Genomic DNA, 16594 nt, shown 5'->3' on the forward strand with positions numbered 1-16594 from the left:
GTATCATTTCATATTCCTTTCTCACACCAACAAGCTTTACTTTTGCACTCCAAGGCTGACATTCTTGGTTTCATCAAAGCCCCAGGCCTGTCAGATGCTGGGACTGATTGCCTAAGGTCAGTCAGATGACTAAGGCAGACAGGGCTGAGGAGAAGGAACCGTCAGCTGCCTGATACTCTAAATCAGAGCTGCCAGTTGCATTGTCAATGATAATAGATGGCAGACAAATTGCTCTGATTTTTATCTTCAGTAACTGAGCATGCATCGACTAATTCCTAAATCACTCTCTTAACTTTTGTCTTCTCAGAGATAATGTACTCAAATACTTTAAGTAGAGGGAAAAGATGAAAAACTCCTTTGTTTCAGTCTGTGTACCTGTCTCACCCTAATGAAGTACTCAGCAGTCTGTAGATACCACATTTCGTTTCTCCTTTGTGAACCCTCTGCAAAAACTTCAAATAAAACTTGCAATAAAGATTACAGCTGGAATCTGCCTAAGAACTAAGAAAGCTTCTGATGAAAAAAATAAGTCACTGTCATTGCCTTGTACAGGCTTAACACAGCCATAAACTACACTATCTTAAACTGACCAACCTCTGAAATAGAGTACCTCTGAAAAAGAATTTTATCCTTGTCTTGCCTTAGTCCTGCACAAAACTCTCCAGTTGAAGCCCACAGAAGAATTTTTTTTTTGCTTCCCAAAATTCAGAAAAGAAACTTAATAGTTAACAAACACAAGACAAGCAGTTCTCAAACATGATAGCAAATATAGTGTCTACCCAACCTGAAGTCCAGACAGAGCACTTTAGTTTCACAAATATCTTCTGCTGTTATCACAGAACTGGGACTGGATTTTTCAATTTCCCCCTTGCTCCATTGTTTCTAGTTACTCTGCAGCACGCTCAAGAACAGGTAGGTTTTCTGCAGCTCACTCAACAATGTCAAATCAAAAAGGACTCAACAGCTTCAAGATTTTAACCCTTCATATACACCAATATTCCATATGGAAAACCACCTCTGAGTGAAAAGGAATACAAAATTTCTATGGTTGATAGGAGAAAGATACTGGCAAGAATGCTTAAAGAAAACAGCAAATGACACAGACAGGAGTTTGCTAAATCATGTAAAAGCAGGTGATCTCCACCTCTCCACAACTACTGGAAATACCCATGGAAAAAGAAAAACTCCATTAAGTTCCTGTTCATGGTCTTTCCTTTTCAGTGTGGAAAACAATGCTATTCACTTCCAAACTCATCAGGCAGCAGGTGATTAGCTCAATGAAAACTTCAAACAGAATCCATAGGAGGCAATGGCCACCTCTGCCCCTACAGGTTATATTTCTGAGTAGGACTGGGACCCTCACAATATTTCAGAGGCTTTGCAAGGGCACTGTGTTACCACAGCTTTTCCCGAGCGTGGCTTGCCTACTGGTGCCCTTCATAACGTCTTTTAAAGACTTGGAGCAGAGTTGTCAGAGAATAAGTAACATAGCTGCAATGCCTACACAGAATCCATTAACAACGGATAACTATGTTGGGAGGCAGTTGTCTGATGAGCTGAGGGAAGAAACCACTTTCCACTGTTTGGATCCACTGAGTTCATGTTGCTGACCTCTGTAACTGCCCTGTCCTAGCACCTGAGACAGGACTACCAGGTTCACTTTCACCAAAGTCCATTTAGCAAAAAGAATCAGTGTTCTTGTTCTAGCTCTGCACTGCACACTGCCCTCACAGCTAAGAATTGTGAGTGTGCTATTAAGCTGGTCCCCAAGAGACACGGGAAGAAGAAGAAACATTGAGACCTTGAACAGGAATGCAGAGGGCATTATTTGTCTGGGATCTGCCCAGATTCAGACCTGAGTCCATTATTTGTGTAGGTCTGTTCTAAGTTTTCTTCTCTGCTTTTCTTCCAGTTGTTTGGCTCACTCTTTAGTCTCTTGCACAACCATGCAGTTACTTTCATGGAGCTGACAGCAGCATGAGGCACCGTCTCAACCTGTGCAGCCCCTACCGTGGTTCTGCATAAATTGCGGTCCTGTTAAGAAGTCAGTGTAGACCCCTAGAAGGTGGATGCAGTAATCTCACTAAGAAAAAACTGATGCCGTTGGTTGATGGTAAGATATAGGAAATTTTCCTCTAAGAATCTTCCTCCATGGGTGAAGCCTCTTTTTACCACCCAGAGAAATGTGATTTTGAACTGCTAATGCAAATATATCAAACTCTGCCTTTGATGTGCCACTTTAAAGACTTTTGCTCTGCACACAGCTCTCAGTAATTCAATACTGTAAAGAAGTATACAAATCCAAGAAAACATGGTGATAGCTAAAAACATCTGAAGCGACCTGGCAAACCCCAGAAAACCCACTGAAAGGTCCTTTGCTCCATATGACCAGATTTTAATCAGAAACAAAGAAGAGCCACATGAGTAAGCTTCAGACACTGCTTAAGGGTCATGCATAGACAGTCAGCCTGAGGTGGTGTAAAGCAGAGCTCCACTAAATGTATTAGCTACAGAGCACTAGCTTAAAGGGCTTTAAAATACTTTTTAGGAGAAAAGTTGACCACCATCAAGCTGCAAGAAGTTAGAAGATTCTTTCCACTGGCTTTGATTTGAACCTCCTCCCCCACTGGCACACTTAAAATGGTACTTTATACTTTCACAGAGCTGCTGCTGATACTCCAGCCTTCACACCCTTCTCCTCCTCCTTCCACCATTTCTCACATCTTTCAGTGTGACCCTAGTCATTCAAAATATCAGTTATCATAAGGATTAATACATACACATATAAATTTATTTATACATGTTATGAAATACACTCTTTGTAGTGGCAAATACAGAAAGAAAAATAATGGAAAAGGTCCACTGGCTCACAACCTTATTACTACACTCAGCTTTCAGGAAAAAAATATTAATTCCATGAGGTATGTAACTGAACCAAAGAGACCTTTGCTTTTTATAGTTCTCCTCTGCCATGGGAAGCTGGCTGCAGGTCAACAGGGCTATAGCTATATTAAGTTTCAAATTTCTCAGGAGAAACCACAAGGTCTATCCGTAGGGTTTTACTTTGGTGGAATGGGTTTTATTGCTTATGTTCTACACTGATCATGTGGGGAAGAAAAACCATCAATAAAACACTCTGAGTTGAGAAATGACATTGTCTTTAACAATCATTCTGAGCTACTGATAAAGAGCTTCCTTTTGTCACCACACTGTAGATTATTTTAATGAATTAGACTTAAAAATAATTTGCCATTTCCTATAAGCATGAACTATACTGAAAGTCACAGTTCTGTATACAACTATTTCTTCAAGCTTGTAAGCACACAGGTTTCCCAGACTATTTTGACACAGTGCCCTTCCCAGCCTGAGGTCGACTTTACACGTGGCCATTGGAAGTCTCCTGCCTGCGGACTGAGACAAAATTAAAACGGTGGAGAAAAAATATTACTCAAGTAACAGTCCTTCTAGAAAGATATTTAAGGGAAAAAATAATGGTGGTTTTGGGTCATTTGAAATTTGCACAGACAAACTTGAAAGCTGTGGAAAATGTTTAACAGTCTTTCATCATGATTGTTTCTTAGGAGGTTTTCCTGTTTAACACTTACTGCTCTGTGAAGAACGTGTCTAAGCCTTACATTGTGTCATGTCTCATAAAGTTCAAAGGAAAAATTAGCAGAACGCCAGCGGAAATGCTGACCTGTAACTGGTGTAACTGGTTACCTAATAATGACTACTATAGCCAGCTCCTGAGAAATAGAACAATTTTATTTTGCACAATTAGTTTAGCTTGTGCAAACTACTGAAAAGGTGCATCTGCTGGTACACAACTGTACCCATGAACATTTCTCATACTAGGGAAGCCTCCTCCACCCTTCCTAAAAAGCACAAAGTTGCCCTAGAGCCACTGGGAACACAGGAGGTGGCTGAGACAGGGACAACACTGAAGGACAAAATATAGCAGGATGTCCATGGCCAGCGGAAAATGGTTATGATGTTGCGGCAGCAGCATGACTCACTTTGGATTCAACCCTCTTCAAGGGAGAGGAAAGCAAAGTTCTGACAGGCATGGTGCTCCTGATCCCACCTCACGTGTTCTCCTCCTTTCAATCCTCTTTGACCCTGCCTTTGCCACTTCCTTCCACTCTCATCCCCCTCTGTCGCAGCAATCTGCTGTTCTGGATTTATCCAGGATGTGGCCCCATGAGATGGTGACTGCATAAGCACTTCTCAAAAAGGGGTAGTGGCAAGGTGCAGTACGCTTCTCAGGAAATCATTTATTTTAATGCTTGCAGTTGAGGGCCTGGTATGTAACATCAAGCTGACTGTAATGGGCATCAGCTCTTCCATTTTTCAACGAGTGGTATTCCATTTCAGTAGTCTCTTTGCCTTTCCCTTTATGATCTTCATCAATACAATCCTTTCCTTTCCACTGAGGAATTTATTGACATGTTGAAACCAGATGATGTTTGCCCTTCACTCTGAGATATATTTGACAGCAAACTCTAGAGTAAGGGAAATTTAGCAACCACATTTACTTGGGTTGGATGACCATGTTCAGATAGCATAAAGGAGATTTCACCTGTAGCCCAGAACAGAAGTTTTGAAGTTCCAGTCTCCTTCTTCTGACTGGCTCCATAGGTGTGGAAAGGACACAGACAGGATGAAGGGTGAAGCAATGTGAATGGTGCCATAATAAGCAGTTCTACTTGGTGGCAGCTGTGCAAGCTAGGTCTTTCAAGCTCACTTTCCCTATTATTTTAGGGCTATATCCTTAGAAAGTAACTCAGTTTTCCTGTACCTCATACTTCTATTATCCATGCAGAAGTGATGTAACTAAATATTATTAGAAAAACAGACAAGATGATCTGAGAATAAGCATTGCTCGGATGTTACCTCTTGATTCACTGTTGTCTGAAATTTAATGTTAAAAGTAAAAACTTGAATAAACTGTGCTTGTTACGTTTTTCCCCAATTGACAGTACACTTCTGCAAAGTGTGTATTTCTACATGAAGCTGCATCTATGTTTTGGAAAAGATCCGAGATCTTTTTTCCAAGTATGACAGATAAGGGGTAACTAAAGCCCGTAAACTTAAGTTTGTGCCGCTTTCTACTTTTGGTGTGATCATTCAGTTCAGTAGCCCCCCTTAAAATACCGTGTTCCTTTATAAAACTAGACGCTCTTGGGTGCAGTGTCCTCCTTCAGCCCTTCCCCTAGCATATTTCTATGAACTTTGTCAACAGCAAAATGCCCAGTCATCACCAGGCTCTCCTCGGCGGTTTTAAAGTAACATCTAAACCGGTGTGACACTGAAGGGGAGCGAGGAGAGAAGAGCGGCCCAGCCCACCCCTCCTCACGGCAGGGGGCAGCCGGCGCGATCCGTCACTGCTGCCAGTGGCTTATCGCCTCCCAGGCACGGCGGGGACCAGCCGCTGAGGGGGACAGGCCACAGCTGAGGGACAGCAGCAGAGGCGACCAGCGAGCGCCACCGGCCCGCCAGCCCTCTGCCACGTTGGGGGGGGTAGGGTGTGTCCGGCTCCCGCCAGCGCATGCGCGGGCCCAGCGCGAACGCCCAATCATCGATGCCGCCGCGTGGCAAGCCGAGGCATCGATCAGCCGGCGCGCGCGGGTAACGCCACGGGCCGCGGGGGCGGGGCCGAGCGGGCTGAGGCGGTGCCGCGCCAACCAAAACAACGACACACCCCGGCAGCCCTTGCGGTCGTTCGCCGCCGCCACCTTCACCGCCGCCCGGCGGGGCCCGCTCGGGGCGCAGGCGACCCGCCGCCGCCGCCGCCATGAAGCTTCGTGTGCGGGTGCAGAAGCGAACGGCGCCCCTGGAGGTGCAGGGGGTGGAGCCAACGCTTGGGGAGCTGCGCGCGCAGCTGCGCCAGGCCCTGCTGCCCGCCTGGGGATACAGGTAGCGTGCGGAGCGAACCATCGCGGAGGGGTGTGGGGGGGGCGGCGACGGCGGCCGTGCGCGCCGGGGCTTGGGCCAACGGGGCCGTACCACGCGGTGCTCGGAGAGGGGTGGGGCGGCCCAGCCTATCCCCCCCCCCCCGCCAGCTCCCCCGTGGCGGTGCTGCTGCCCCCTGCGGGGCGCGCGGCGGCGGTGCCGGAGCCCCTGCGGGCGGAGAAGGGGCGGTGGGGCCGGGGGCCGGGCGGGGCTCTCCCCCTCTGGCCGAGCCGAGGGGCGTCGAGGGCGGGCGCCGAGCGGAGGGGGCAGAGCGGCCGCGGGGCGGGGGCGCCGAGCTGCGCTGCGGGCCGAGGCCGGCGGTGCGGGGGCTGGTAGGCCCGCGGGCACGGGCGCTGTCACCCGGGGCTGGGCGGCCCCAGCGGCGGGTAAGGGGTTGCCGCCGGGGCTTGGCCCGGTCGGCAGGGGCACGCTGCCGAGGCTCCCGCAGGGCTGAGCAGGGGCTGTCGCGGAGCCGCTCCCCGCCACAGGCCCCGCGGCAGCGCCGGGGCCGGGAGCCGCGTCCCGACGGCCCGGGAGCGGCTGTGCGTCCCGGCTGGTCCCGCAGGGCCGGGGGTGACGCTGCCGGGGAGCGCTCAGCTGAGAGATACGGGTTGGGGCCCTGCCGGAGCGGACTTGAGTTTCCGTGTGGTGTCACGAAAATGGCCGTAGGGTGCCAGGCTTACAGTTTTTCAGGCTTATTAGAAAACCCCTGGGTGTAAATTTCATAAGCGTTTTATCTACGAGGAACTCCTGGCAGCCTTTACAGGAGGGTGACGTCTGCAAAACCGATTTAGGAAGCGCCTGCAGAAGGGGCTCGTTTTCTACTGGTGGCTGGAGGGTTTGTACCGACAGACCCGTACCTGGGTACCAGTATTGATGCCTCACTGGCGGAGCGCCCGCCTGGAGCGCCGGGCCGTGCTGCGTGGCCCTGCCGGCAGCAGACACCTGAAGCCCGTGCTTGACTTGCCACCGTGGGTTTGCCCTACAGCTGATACTGGATAGCTGCTCCCATGCTACCCAGTTTAATTTCCTTTTATTTTTTTTAGTAAGCGCTTGCCCTGAAGCATCTTTTCTTATTACCCTCATTTGCAACTAGCATTCTGTAAGGCAGCTGCTGACTTTTTGAAATTAATGTTTTGCTTAATGAGAAAGCAAGATGGTTGAGTTTGGAGCGCTATCTTGTTTTTAAATAATCTCGGTTCATTTCAAGCTTGTTTTGCTAGGTGTGGCATCTTTTAATTTGGAGGGTACTTGTTAGCTTTCCTTCGTAATTGTTTTATGAGCAATTACTGGAAATGAAGTTATACCTATAGGCAGCTATGGCTACTTAAAATGTACTTGGAGAGAAATATGGGGGAAATAATTTTGTACCATATTTTCCCCCTCGCTATCCATTTAATATGTAACTAGTTATTAATGAATTAAAACCCATGGCATGGTATTATTGTATATGCAGTAAGCATTTCTAACTATACCTCTGTGTGCAGTGACCCAGATGCAGCCAGCCTTGCTTCCTTACTTTTTTTTTTGTTTTGCAGTTCTGATACAGAGTTTTCAATAACACTGAACAGAAGAGATCCTCTCACAGAAGATCAGAAGACCTTAGCTTCATATGGGATTGTTCCTGGTGATCTGATATGCTTATTACTACAAGAGGCAGATGGACAACCCCAGCTACCTCCTCCTACTGCTCCCCCACTTCAGAATGGTCATGAGCCATCCACCTTGATCCCCAACGAAACTCAGGCCAACAGTCCAAAAGAAGGGCAAAATGAACAATCTGACAACCAGGAAGCTCAGGTGGAAGTTCAGAAGAGTGGAGAGAGGGTAAGTACATGAGAATTGCCCTGCACAACACAAGGCAAAAAAAAGAAGGTATCTTGTTGAGTCAGTTGCTGTACTATATATGAGAGAATCTCTTCAGAATATTTGGCTACTTATACTTGTCTAATATGGAGCCAGTTATTTGGATGGAAATTTGGCTCTATTCATTGCATATTAGTTATGACACAGAAGTTAGTTCAGAGACCCTGAGATGTTTCAGGTCTGACATTTTTACAGGTTTGAATGTTTTTGGTGGAACATGCATTTTTAGTAAGGAAGTTAGGATTATGTTTCTTACTGGAATAATTTTCCTGGAGAAGACAACACTGAGGCTAGGTGGTGGACAAATGCAACAGGCACTGTCTGTCGGAAACACCGCTCACAAGATGAGCACACGATTCCTTTCTAATGAGTTATAACACTGCTCTGTGATTCAGGTGGCCTGCCATAGAGTGAGACCTGTCTTGTGCATGGAGGTTGTGTTGCTCTGGTAGCTCCTGCCTCATGCTTCATTGATGTACATCTGTAAGATCCCATATGCTTCATGCAGCTAATAGGCACATTTTTTGCATGTTACTCAGTGGTTTGTTTTCTGTATGACAGTACATGCAATAGTTAAGTAGCTAATGGCTCCCACCAGCCACTGGGCCCTGAGGTGAATGGAGTCTCCCTGGAGAAGACAACTGCAGGTACAGCGTAGTGCCATGGTCTATCTCATTATATGATCCTGTCCTTTTTAGGCAGGAGCTTGAGAAGCTGGGAAAAAATTGTCTTCCAACATTCTTTTGAAGCAAGTAGTTTTTTGTTTTGGAACTGATTTCAAGTACAAAATGTTCCTTAATGCAACCTTTTTATGAGGAAAATGGGTAAGCGGTCTTTTAAAAATACTAATTTAACGTATGAAAGTTAAGATTTAGGATAAAAAGGGTTGTGAGTAATGTAAGAAAATGTAGCTGGACTGTTGTCTCTTTGATACTTGTCAGGAGCGATAATCCTTACATGGTGCTGCGGGCACACAGGCTCCTTATGTCTGTCAGTTAGACCGTAGTAAGCTGTGCTGAAGTACCTGTTTCGTATTTGTTTAATATTCTAAGGCCAGTTGAAAGATTCTCACATCTTCCTCCAAAATTGTAGTGAAAGATGGCAAGAAAATTTCTAAGCAACTAAGTGTCATTGGAGAAGAGCTCTAGGAGTCTGAAAATCTTATGTTTAACTGGGGCTATGTACATTGCTGTTAATGAGAGAAAAGGAGTTCCAAGGGTGGGTGGCGCTGCCAGCCTCATACAAAATGTAAGGGTGTCTTGTGCCATTGGACGTGGATGTTGGGGAGAATTAGCTACAGCTCTTTTAGACTCTTCCCCCTGCTCCTTTCCTGACCCTTCCCGTACATAAATCTGCTTATAGTTTTCATTCACTACTTTTTTCTTTTTTTTTAATGTGTCTTTGAGTAGTTTTGTTTATGTAGAGGCATAATTTTATGAACAAAAGTATGTTTTGCTTTCCCTTGAAGGCAGGATCCAGCCTAGAATTTCCTTCTGAGTTAGTCCCAGAAGATGTTGACCTGGAAGAAGGTACAGGTTCCTATCCTTCTGAACCCATGCTGTGCAGTGAAGCTGCTGATGGTGAAATACCACATTCCTTAGAGATGCTCTACCTTTCTGCTGAGTGTACCAGTGCCACTGATGCCTTGATTGTGCTAGTACATCTTCTCATGATGGAGGCAGGCTATGTACCTCAGGTAGGTGCACAAACAAGCAGGAAACTTCTTGGTCAGTATGAGAAATCTGTGGGATACCATGGGAATTTGTGATACAAGACGCATCTGAAGCTCCGTTTCTGCCTTTCTGTATGTCAGTCAGCAGCAGGGGCTGCTGAGGTGTCAGCTGCTTTAATTTCCCTGACCAGTAAGCCTTAAGGCTAAAGGCTAGAGCAGCTTTCAGGTGTGAGAGAAGAGGTCTGTCCCTATGTTTCTTTCTGTCCTCAGCCTCACTGGGACCCACCTGATAACCTGTTTCTGCTTTATACTGTTGAGCTTGTAGCACTTTTGTGTAGATTGTAGCATTTTTTTTGAAGTGCTGCCTTAAGCATCAGCATCATCTTGATGGTATCCTGTTCAAATGGTGGTTGAAAAGGTGTAGTCTGCCAGAATATTGTCTCCCATTCCATGTTAACTTCAGCTGTGTTAAATTAGGCTTTGGTTCCACTAACCCACAGAAGTGTTGTACTTGAGCACCTATGGCAGTAATTCTGTGCAATGTACGAATTCACCTTTTCCCCTTAGATTTTCAAGATTTGCATTGCATGTTTATGGATATGTGGCTGAACATGTCAGAAAAGGCTTGATCTCAGAGGAGGCATTCAAATTCTCATGGTTTTTCTTGCGGTGAGGCTAACTAAGCCTGTGTAGGGGGTTGGTTAAATGTCCAATTACCCGATACCAGTTTAATTCGTCTGTTCAGTTAGTTGTGTGCCCCTAGCCTGAAATACTATCTGAAGAATACATTTGCCACTGGGAAGAAAGTTTATGTCAGTGAGTAGGCTTGGAAGTAGGGAAGATGATTGCTGTGCAGATTTAAGAGGAAAAAAAAGTCTGCTTGTACTTGTGGTTATGTTGTATTCCCCTCTGGGGTTCCATCTGACCCTTTTTATACTGAAATTGGAAGGAAAAACTGCTAGTCGACTCAGATTTTTGAATTAATTTCAAGCTATGATTCTTCAAGACCTGTCAGACATTGCAAGTTCACAGAAAAGGTGCAATAAGATGTTTTTCGTGCAGCAGATTAATGTACATGCAAGAGTTGTCAGAATGCTGGAATGGATGTCAGAACGAAGTACGTGTCTCAGAGAAATGGGTGTGAACGCTCACTGAACGACCTTTCCTGTCATACTGGAACAGGACAAGGAATCACTAAATTTCACCTTAGATTTGCTGTTAGTCTTGGGGAAGATACTATATAATCAGGCAATTATAGTCTGTGTCATAATGTGCATTGGGACTTAACTAAGAGTTGAATCGCAGGCATCATTCTGGCATTCCCTAACTTTTGAGCTTCTTTTTTTTTAATGTTTTCACCCCTTAGTCTTGGTACATTGCTAAAGTATGGCAGTGTGTTATCTCTTCGCATTTTTAGGGGACAGAAGCCAAGGCAGTATCTATGCCAGAGAAATGGAGAGGAAACGGTGTTTATAAGCTACAGTATACACATCCCCTTTGTGAAGAAGGTTCTGCTGGTTTGACTTGTGTGCCTTTGGGAGATCTTGTTGTTATTAATGGTAAGTTATACAGTTTCTATCCTGGATGCACATTGGTAAATATCACCGTTGTTTAGCAAGAGAAAACTTAAATGTGCTTTTGTGCACTTGGTTTAGAACTGCACCCTGATTATCCGGGTTGTTGAGGTGCAAGAGATCCCACTTCCTGATGCTGAATATTCTTGGCATTCCCTGTCTCTGTGTTAACTGTTTCTCTCCCTTTAATCATAACAGATGAATCCTTAGGGGGTTCAGCTGGCCTTTTCATTGCAATGTTGTAGAAATCTGTTTCTTATCTCATTTCATAGGAACTTTGGTATACATTGTCAAACATTAGAAGTAGATTTGCTCCAGCTACAATATTTTGTCCTGTCTCATGTTCTTTGCAAGACTTATAAACAACATCCAGACTATGTATTCTTTAGCTTTAATGTATAATCTTTCCTAAGATTATAAATTATAATTTATATATATTATATAGCTTTATAATATTATATATATATCAGTTTAACCATGGTCTCAAAAATTGTATTTAGTTTAAGCTATTCGGTCCAGAAAATTTAGGGAAGTCTTAATTTTTTTTTGAAGCAACTTCCAAATCACTTGATTTTTTTTTTTTTTTTAGTTTCTTTTGCTTGTGTTTTTTTTCTCTTTGTTTTTCATATGTTCTTCAGCACTTGAGCAGTTTCACATTTTTGCAGAACCAATAGTAAATTAGGATTTGATTCTAATTTCAAGATGTCTTTGATTAAAAAAATTATATTTATTTGTAAAACTTGTTACTGATTATGCCAATTTGTATAAGCACATATGTTTTCTCAGAACATATACACATTCTGATCAAATGTTTTAATCGAGTCATGTTATGGTTAGATTTAGGCCAGTGTTACAACTGGCATGCATATTGTGTTCATATAGTAAGCTTATTGAATCTTTCTCTAGTTAATATTCCTTTAATGACTGTGTTGTAGTAGTGGCTCTCTGTATACCTTTCTTAGCTGTGTTACATCTCTTTCCATGTGACAGAATTGCTGAAGGCAATGCTTGGTTTCTATCACCAAGGTCTTTGTTCATTCCTTGCTATTTTAAGTTCCATTTTATTTTTCTGAAATTTTTATTTGTCTAGCTGCTTGCTATAGTTGAGTCTTTTCCTTGAGGGGATCTGGTAAGGGAGGAAAGTGAAAACACCTCTGAAGGGTAAGGCAGTAATGAAGTGGTCTTTGTTATCTCTCAATGTGTTCTAAATTTTGAAATGTCTTTTTTTGTTTTATTTGCAGCAACATTAAAAATCAACAAAGAGATTAAAGGTGTTAAGAGAATACAACTATTGCCAGCATCGTTTGTTTGCTTTCAGGAGCCAGGTATGATTGAGCTATGATACTTCATAGCAGTAAACTGAAAAAGAAGTGACACAGTGGGTAAGGATACACTTCAGCAGAATGTTTAATAGGTACAGAATAGCAGAAAGAATAAAAATGTGGTTACCATTTTGGTTAGTCATAGCTTTGAGGTGAAAGGCATTTGGAGTGTAGCCATTTACTCACATTTGTTGTTAAAACAATTTGAGTTTCTTGGATTGACAGCTGAAGGGAAGAACCTTGCAAAGCCCGAGTCATCCTTTCACCCATATGCTTGTTATTTATGAGGTCCTGAGCGTGTGTGTGAATCTCTGGGGCAGCAATGCTGCGTTATAGCCCCTTTCTGTCTGGCAGTTCAGGACTTCGGAAGCTGATGGTACCTACACTGTTGTTGTGGCACTGTAACTGTTACATTCTTTTTGTCAGAAAACGTGTGCTGACCACATAGCTCTCTCCAGAATGCCAAAATTAGAAGGAAAACTAAGGTGGGGGAGAAGACAAGGGCAGATAGATGTGGATCCTTGTGAGCACAGACCTGACTAGCCTTTTGTTCTGTGAAGTAAATGGACTATTTTGTCAGCAGTTCAGGCTGACTCAGTGTCTGGGTAGCCCCAGTCACTGATGTACAAGTCTAGTTGAAAGGCTTTAGAATTAAATGAGCACTGAAATGTGTCCAATACAATGTCAAGAGCCTTCTGGCTCCCCTTTCTGCAGAGAACAGAATGGAAAAACATTTCTGTCAGAAAATTGAATATTGCAGGCGTTTACAACATAGGTGCATGCTACACATTAGCTTTGAAATCTGGCAAAGGAAGCTCTGACAGCTTGAGAGTCAGTTTGTGAAGAATTCAAGTGTTTCTCTTAATGGTGCTTTTTAAGGCCAGAGGAAAGCCTAGGCTGACCACAGAACTGCTCTGTAGTTGTTGATCAATTACTTACTGCATGATCGTTACACTCTGAACAGCTGAAATGGCTGAAAAGCTGCTCCCATCAAGATTACAAGCAGATTTAAATTCCGTGTTTAAGAAAATCGTAATTCTTCTGCTCTGACATAATTTTTGCATTTATGAATTTAAGCTTTTTACCTCTCTTCTTTGATAGAAAAAGTTGCAGGTGTTTACAGAGACTTGCAGAAATTATCCCGTCTCTTTAAAGACCAGCTGGTTTACTCTCTTCTGGCTGCTGCCCGACAAGGTGAGAGAAAATATTTACAATTAAGTGATGGTACTTCATTTTTGAGGATGGAAGGAAGCGGGGTTCTGTCTGAAGCCTTGAAGGGAAAGTGTAAGAAACAGCTGTTCAGTGATGGATATATAAAGAATAAGCATAAAGTAATTTATACATTCTAAAGGAATGATATTAATCTTTGTAGCTTAGAAAATGTTAATATAATGATAATTTCCTGGTTTAAATTTTTGATTGCTGTAGTGTCACAGAAGAGACCGGAGTAGCTGTTTTCCACATTTAGTGATGAGAAGATCATACCGCAGTAATTTTGTGGCAGTAATTTTGTAGTTTTGATCCATTTCTTTGTCAAAGCAGAAAAATTTATAGAGCATCATATTTGGAAGTCTAACCCCAAGAATGATCTTCTCAGTAACTGGTCATTGAGGGCTTGGAAAGGATGGCAGGAAGTAACCCAAGCTGGCGTTTGTGAGGCAGTAGGAAGCCAGGCTTTCTCTGCATAGATATTGCCATAAAAGGTCTCAGCTTTATTTTCTGAAGACTGTTCAGTAGAATTCCCTCTAGATTTCAGTGCAGGAAGGTTTTATATGAAGCATGTGCTCTGTATTTAATGTGGTTTTTGTGGGCTTGTGAAATTTGGCACGTGGTGCTGTGTTTGGTGGTTTTTTTTTTTTTTTTACCTATTCTTTTGTTCTGTAGCCTATAAACATAGTTAGGTGCGTGGAATGTTTCTTGGGCTTAGTGGCCAATATCGGTCAGTATAAAGTGTCGTTTGCCCTGTTTTGTGCACTCTAAATATACTTAAGAGTTGCAAGAAATGTGTTTTATAAGAAGTCACGTCACTACTTTCTGAGAGAAGTGGTGTAACTCAGACATCAAAGGGAAATGATTTAAGGGAAAGGTTATAATGTCCGTCCTTTCTTTTAGGATTTCTAGAGAGAGAGTAAACTGTACCACTTAAGTAATGCTGTAATGCTTCTATCTTCTCCACTTTGTAGCTCTGAACTTGCCAGATGTGTTTGGGTTAGTGGTCCTTCCTCTGGAGCTCAAGCTTCGGATTTTCAGACTTCTGGATGTCCGTTCACTCATCTCTCTTTCTGCTGTTTGCCATGATCTTTACACAGCTTCAAATGACCAGCTTCTGTGGAGGTTTATCTATCTGCGAGATTTCCGAGGTAGTGTTGAGACACATGTTTTTCTACTTCTGATTTTTTTAAAACACTTTCATTTGTGATGTTAGCCAGTACAGTTGGGTCAGGTATAATTCTGGTGGATGCAGTTTTCTGCCAGGAAAATGGTTGACAAGTCTGCTGTGCCATTACTGATGGACCACATAGTTCTTCCCATTGTGCGGGGCAGACTTCCCTTGTTTTCATGTTTCCCTGGCTACCTCGGTGTGCCAGCCATTACAGATATTAGGAATCAGAGGAGAGATACTCCTGCTGTAATTTCTCACAAGAGATTGAAGAAATAAGGTGATCAAGGGAAGTGCAGTGAGAAGTCGGAGATAGGGACAGTGTTTCAGGGATTTCTCTACTAGAGTTTTGGAGATGATGCTTTACATAGAATGGGTGTGCAAGTAGATTACCTGTTGGATGGTCCTGGAGATTTAAGTTGTTTAGCATGCATTATCTTTATGAAAAATGTATTGACCAAAAGTGTTTTCTCATCTCTTGCTTTTTCTGCAAGTTTTGACTAAACTGTGGGCATTTGTGGCATGAATGCCATTTAATAATAAAATAGATTGCTCCTCTTAATTTTTTGTTTCTCTTTGTAGATCCTATTGCAAGGCCCCGTGACACAGACTGGAAAGAAGTAGGTGGCGCTTTTATTTTAGTCTCCTCAGGCTAAGTTGAAAATAAAGCATAGACTTTGGGAGGCAGTAAATTTTAATTAATTTTTAGTCTTAAAAGTGTGGTGTTCTATGTACACATGTAGAGTTTGGTCAGAGTAGGAGAAAACAGCATCAAGAAGTTAAATGTGCATACCCAGATCATGGGTCAGAGGTCTTCCAGAGACACTGTTTGCTCTTTGGCAGACAGGGGAGCTGCTGTTGGGGGTTTTCAGGCTGGTGAGGAGTGGTTTTGTGAGAAGTGCTGCAGAACTGAATGCAACTGCTGAATCTGGAGCACAGAGCACTTAGAGAGCTTTAAAATGCTTTGTTTCTGTCTGCAGCTATACAAGAAGAAGTTGAAACAGAAGAAGGAAGCCCTGAGATGGAGGCACATGATGTTTTTGCCCCCTACACCTCATCCAATCCCCTTTCATCCCAACCCGTTCTATCCTAATCCCTTTCCTCCCAACCCATTCCCATCAAACCCAATCTATCCCCCAGTGATCATTGGTGGAGAGTATGATGAGAGACCAACACTTCCATATGTTGGAGACCCAATTAACTCACTCATTCCTGGCCCAGGAGAAGCACCAGGGCAGTTTCCTCCATTCAGACCACATTTTGACCCAATTGGTTCCTTGCCAGGAGCAAACCCTACACTTCCAGGACGAGCTGGTCCCAATGACAGGTTTCCACCTAGACCCAGCCGGGGCCGCCCCACGGACATTCGCCGTGCGTTCATTTGATTGCTGCGTTTTCCTTCAGTGAGTTTTCTAGTCCCTGAGCTTGCTTTCTAACTGCAGGAGGTTGCAAATCCTAGGCACTAACGTCTGCCTTCTCTTCTGATTGTGGCAAGAACATGTGTGCATGGTAATGTTTCAGCCACAAAGGCTGGGTTTGTTTTATGCTCTGGTAGTAACTGTACTGGCTGGCACTAAGGTCGATTTTGCAAAAAGGAGCTACAATTTAGAACAGTTTGTTCTGCTACCTGTCCCGTCCCGTGTCCCCCCGCCCTGCCCCCAACCCCCCTTGCCCTTACTCACCTGTGAAGTGCTAGTTGGAGACCGGAAGGACACTGGCCAAATATTTGCTGCATCTGATAAAGAGCACTTTAAATACAAATATACTTGTCTGTCTTATTTGAAGAGTTTTATTAAGTTGTCAGGAAAAATGATGTTTAAAATCTACC

The 16594-nt window shown here is 43.7% G+C and overlaps 1 protein-coding gene across 2 annotated transcripts; it reads left to right on the top strand.

The window, feature by feature from the left end:
• The first annotated feature begins 5656 nt into the window (after positions 1 to 5656).
• On the top strand, positions 5657 to 16527 carry FBXO7 (F-box protein 7). Of its 2 annotated transcripts, none has more exons than XM_040595652.1 (9): positions 5657 to 5916; positions 7491 to 7779; positions 9287 to 9514; positions 10908 to 11049; positions 12306 to 12389; positions 13488 to 13580; positions 14570 to 14746; positions 15349 to 15386; positions 15747 to 16527. In XM_040595652.1, exons 1-9 carry the CDS (start codon positions 5795 to 5797, stop codon positions 16149 to 16151), a joined length of 1578 nt encoding a protein of 525 aa, XP_040451586.1. In that variant the 5' UTR covers positions 5657 to 5794; the 3' UTR covers positions 16152 to 16527. The 2 variants fall into 2 exon arrangements, with proteins under 2 accessions (XP_040451586.1, XP_040451588.1); XM_040595654.1 differs by lacking the exon at positions 5657 to 5916 and adding an exon at positions 6797 to 6997.
• The last annotated feature ends 67 nt before the right edge of the window (positions 16528 to 16594 follow it).

Source organism: Falco naumanni, chromosome 5 (assembly GCF_017639655.2).
Source record: "Falco naumanni isolate bFalNau1 chromosome 5, bFalNau1.pat, whole genome shotgun sequence".
NCBI lineage: Eukaryota > Metazoa > Chordata > Aves > Falconiformes > Falconidae > Falco > Falco naumanni.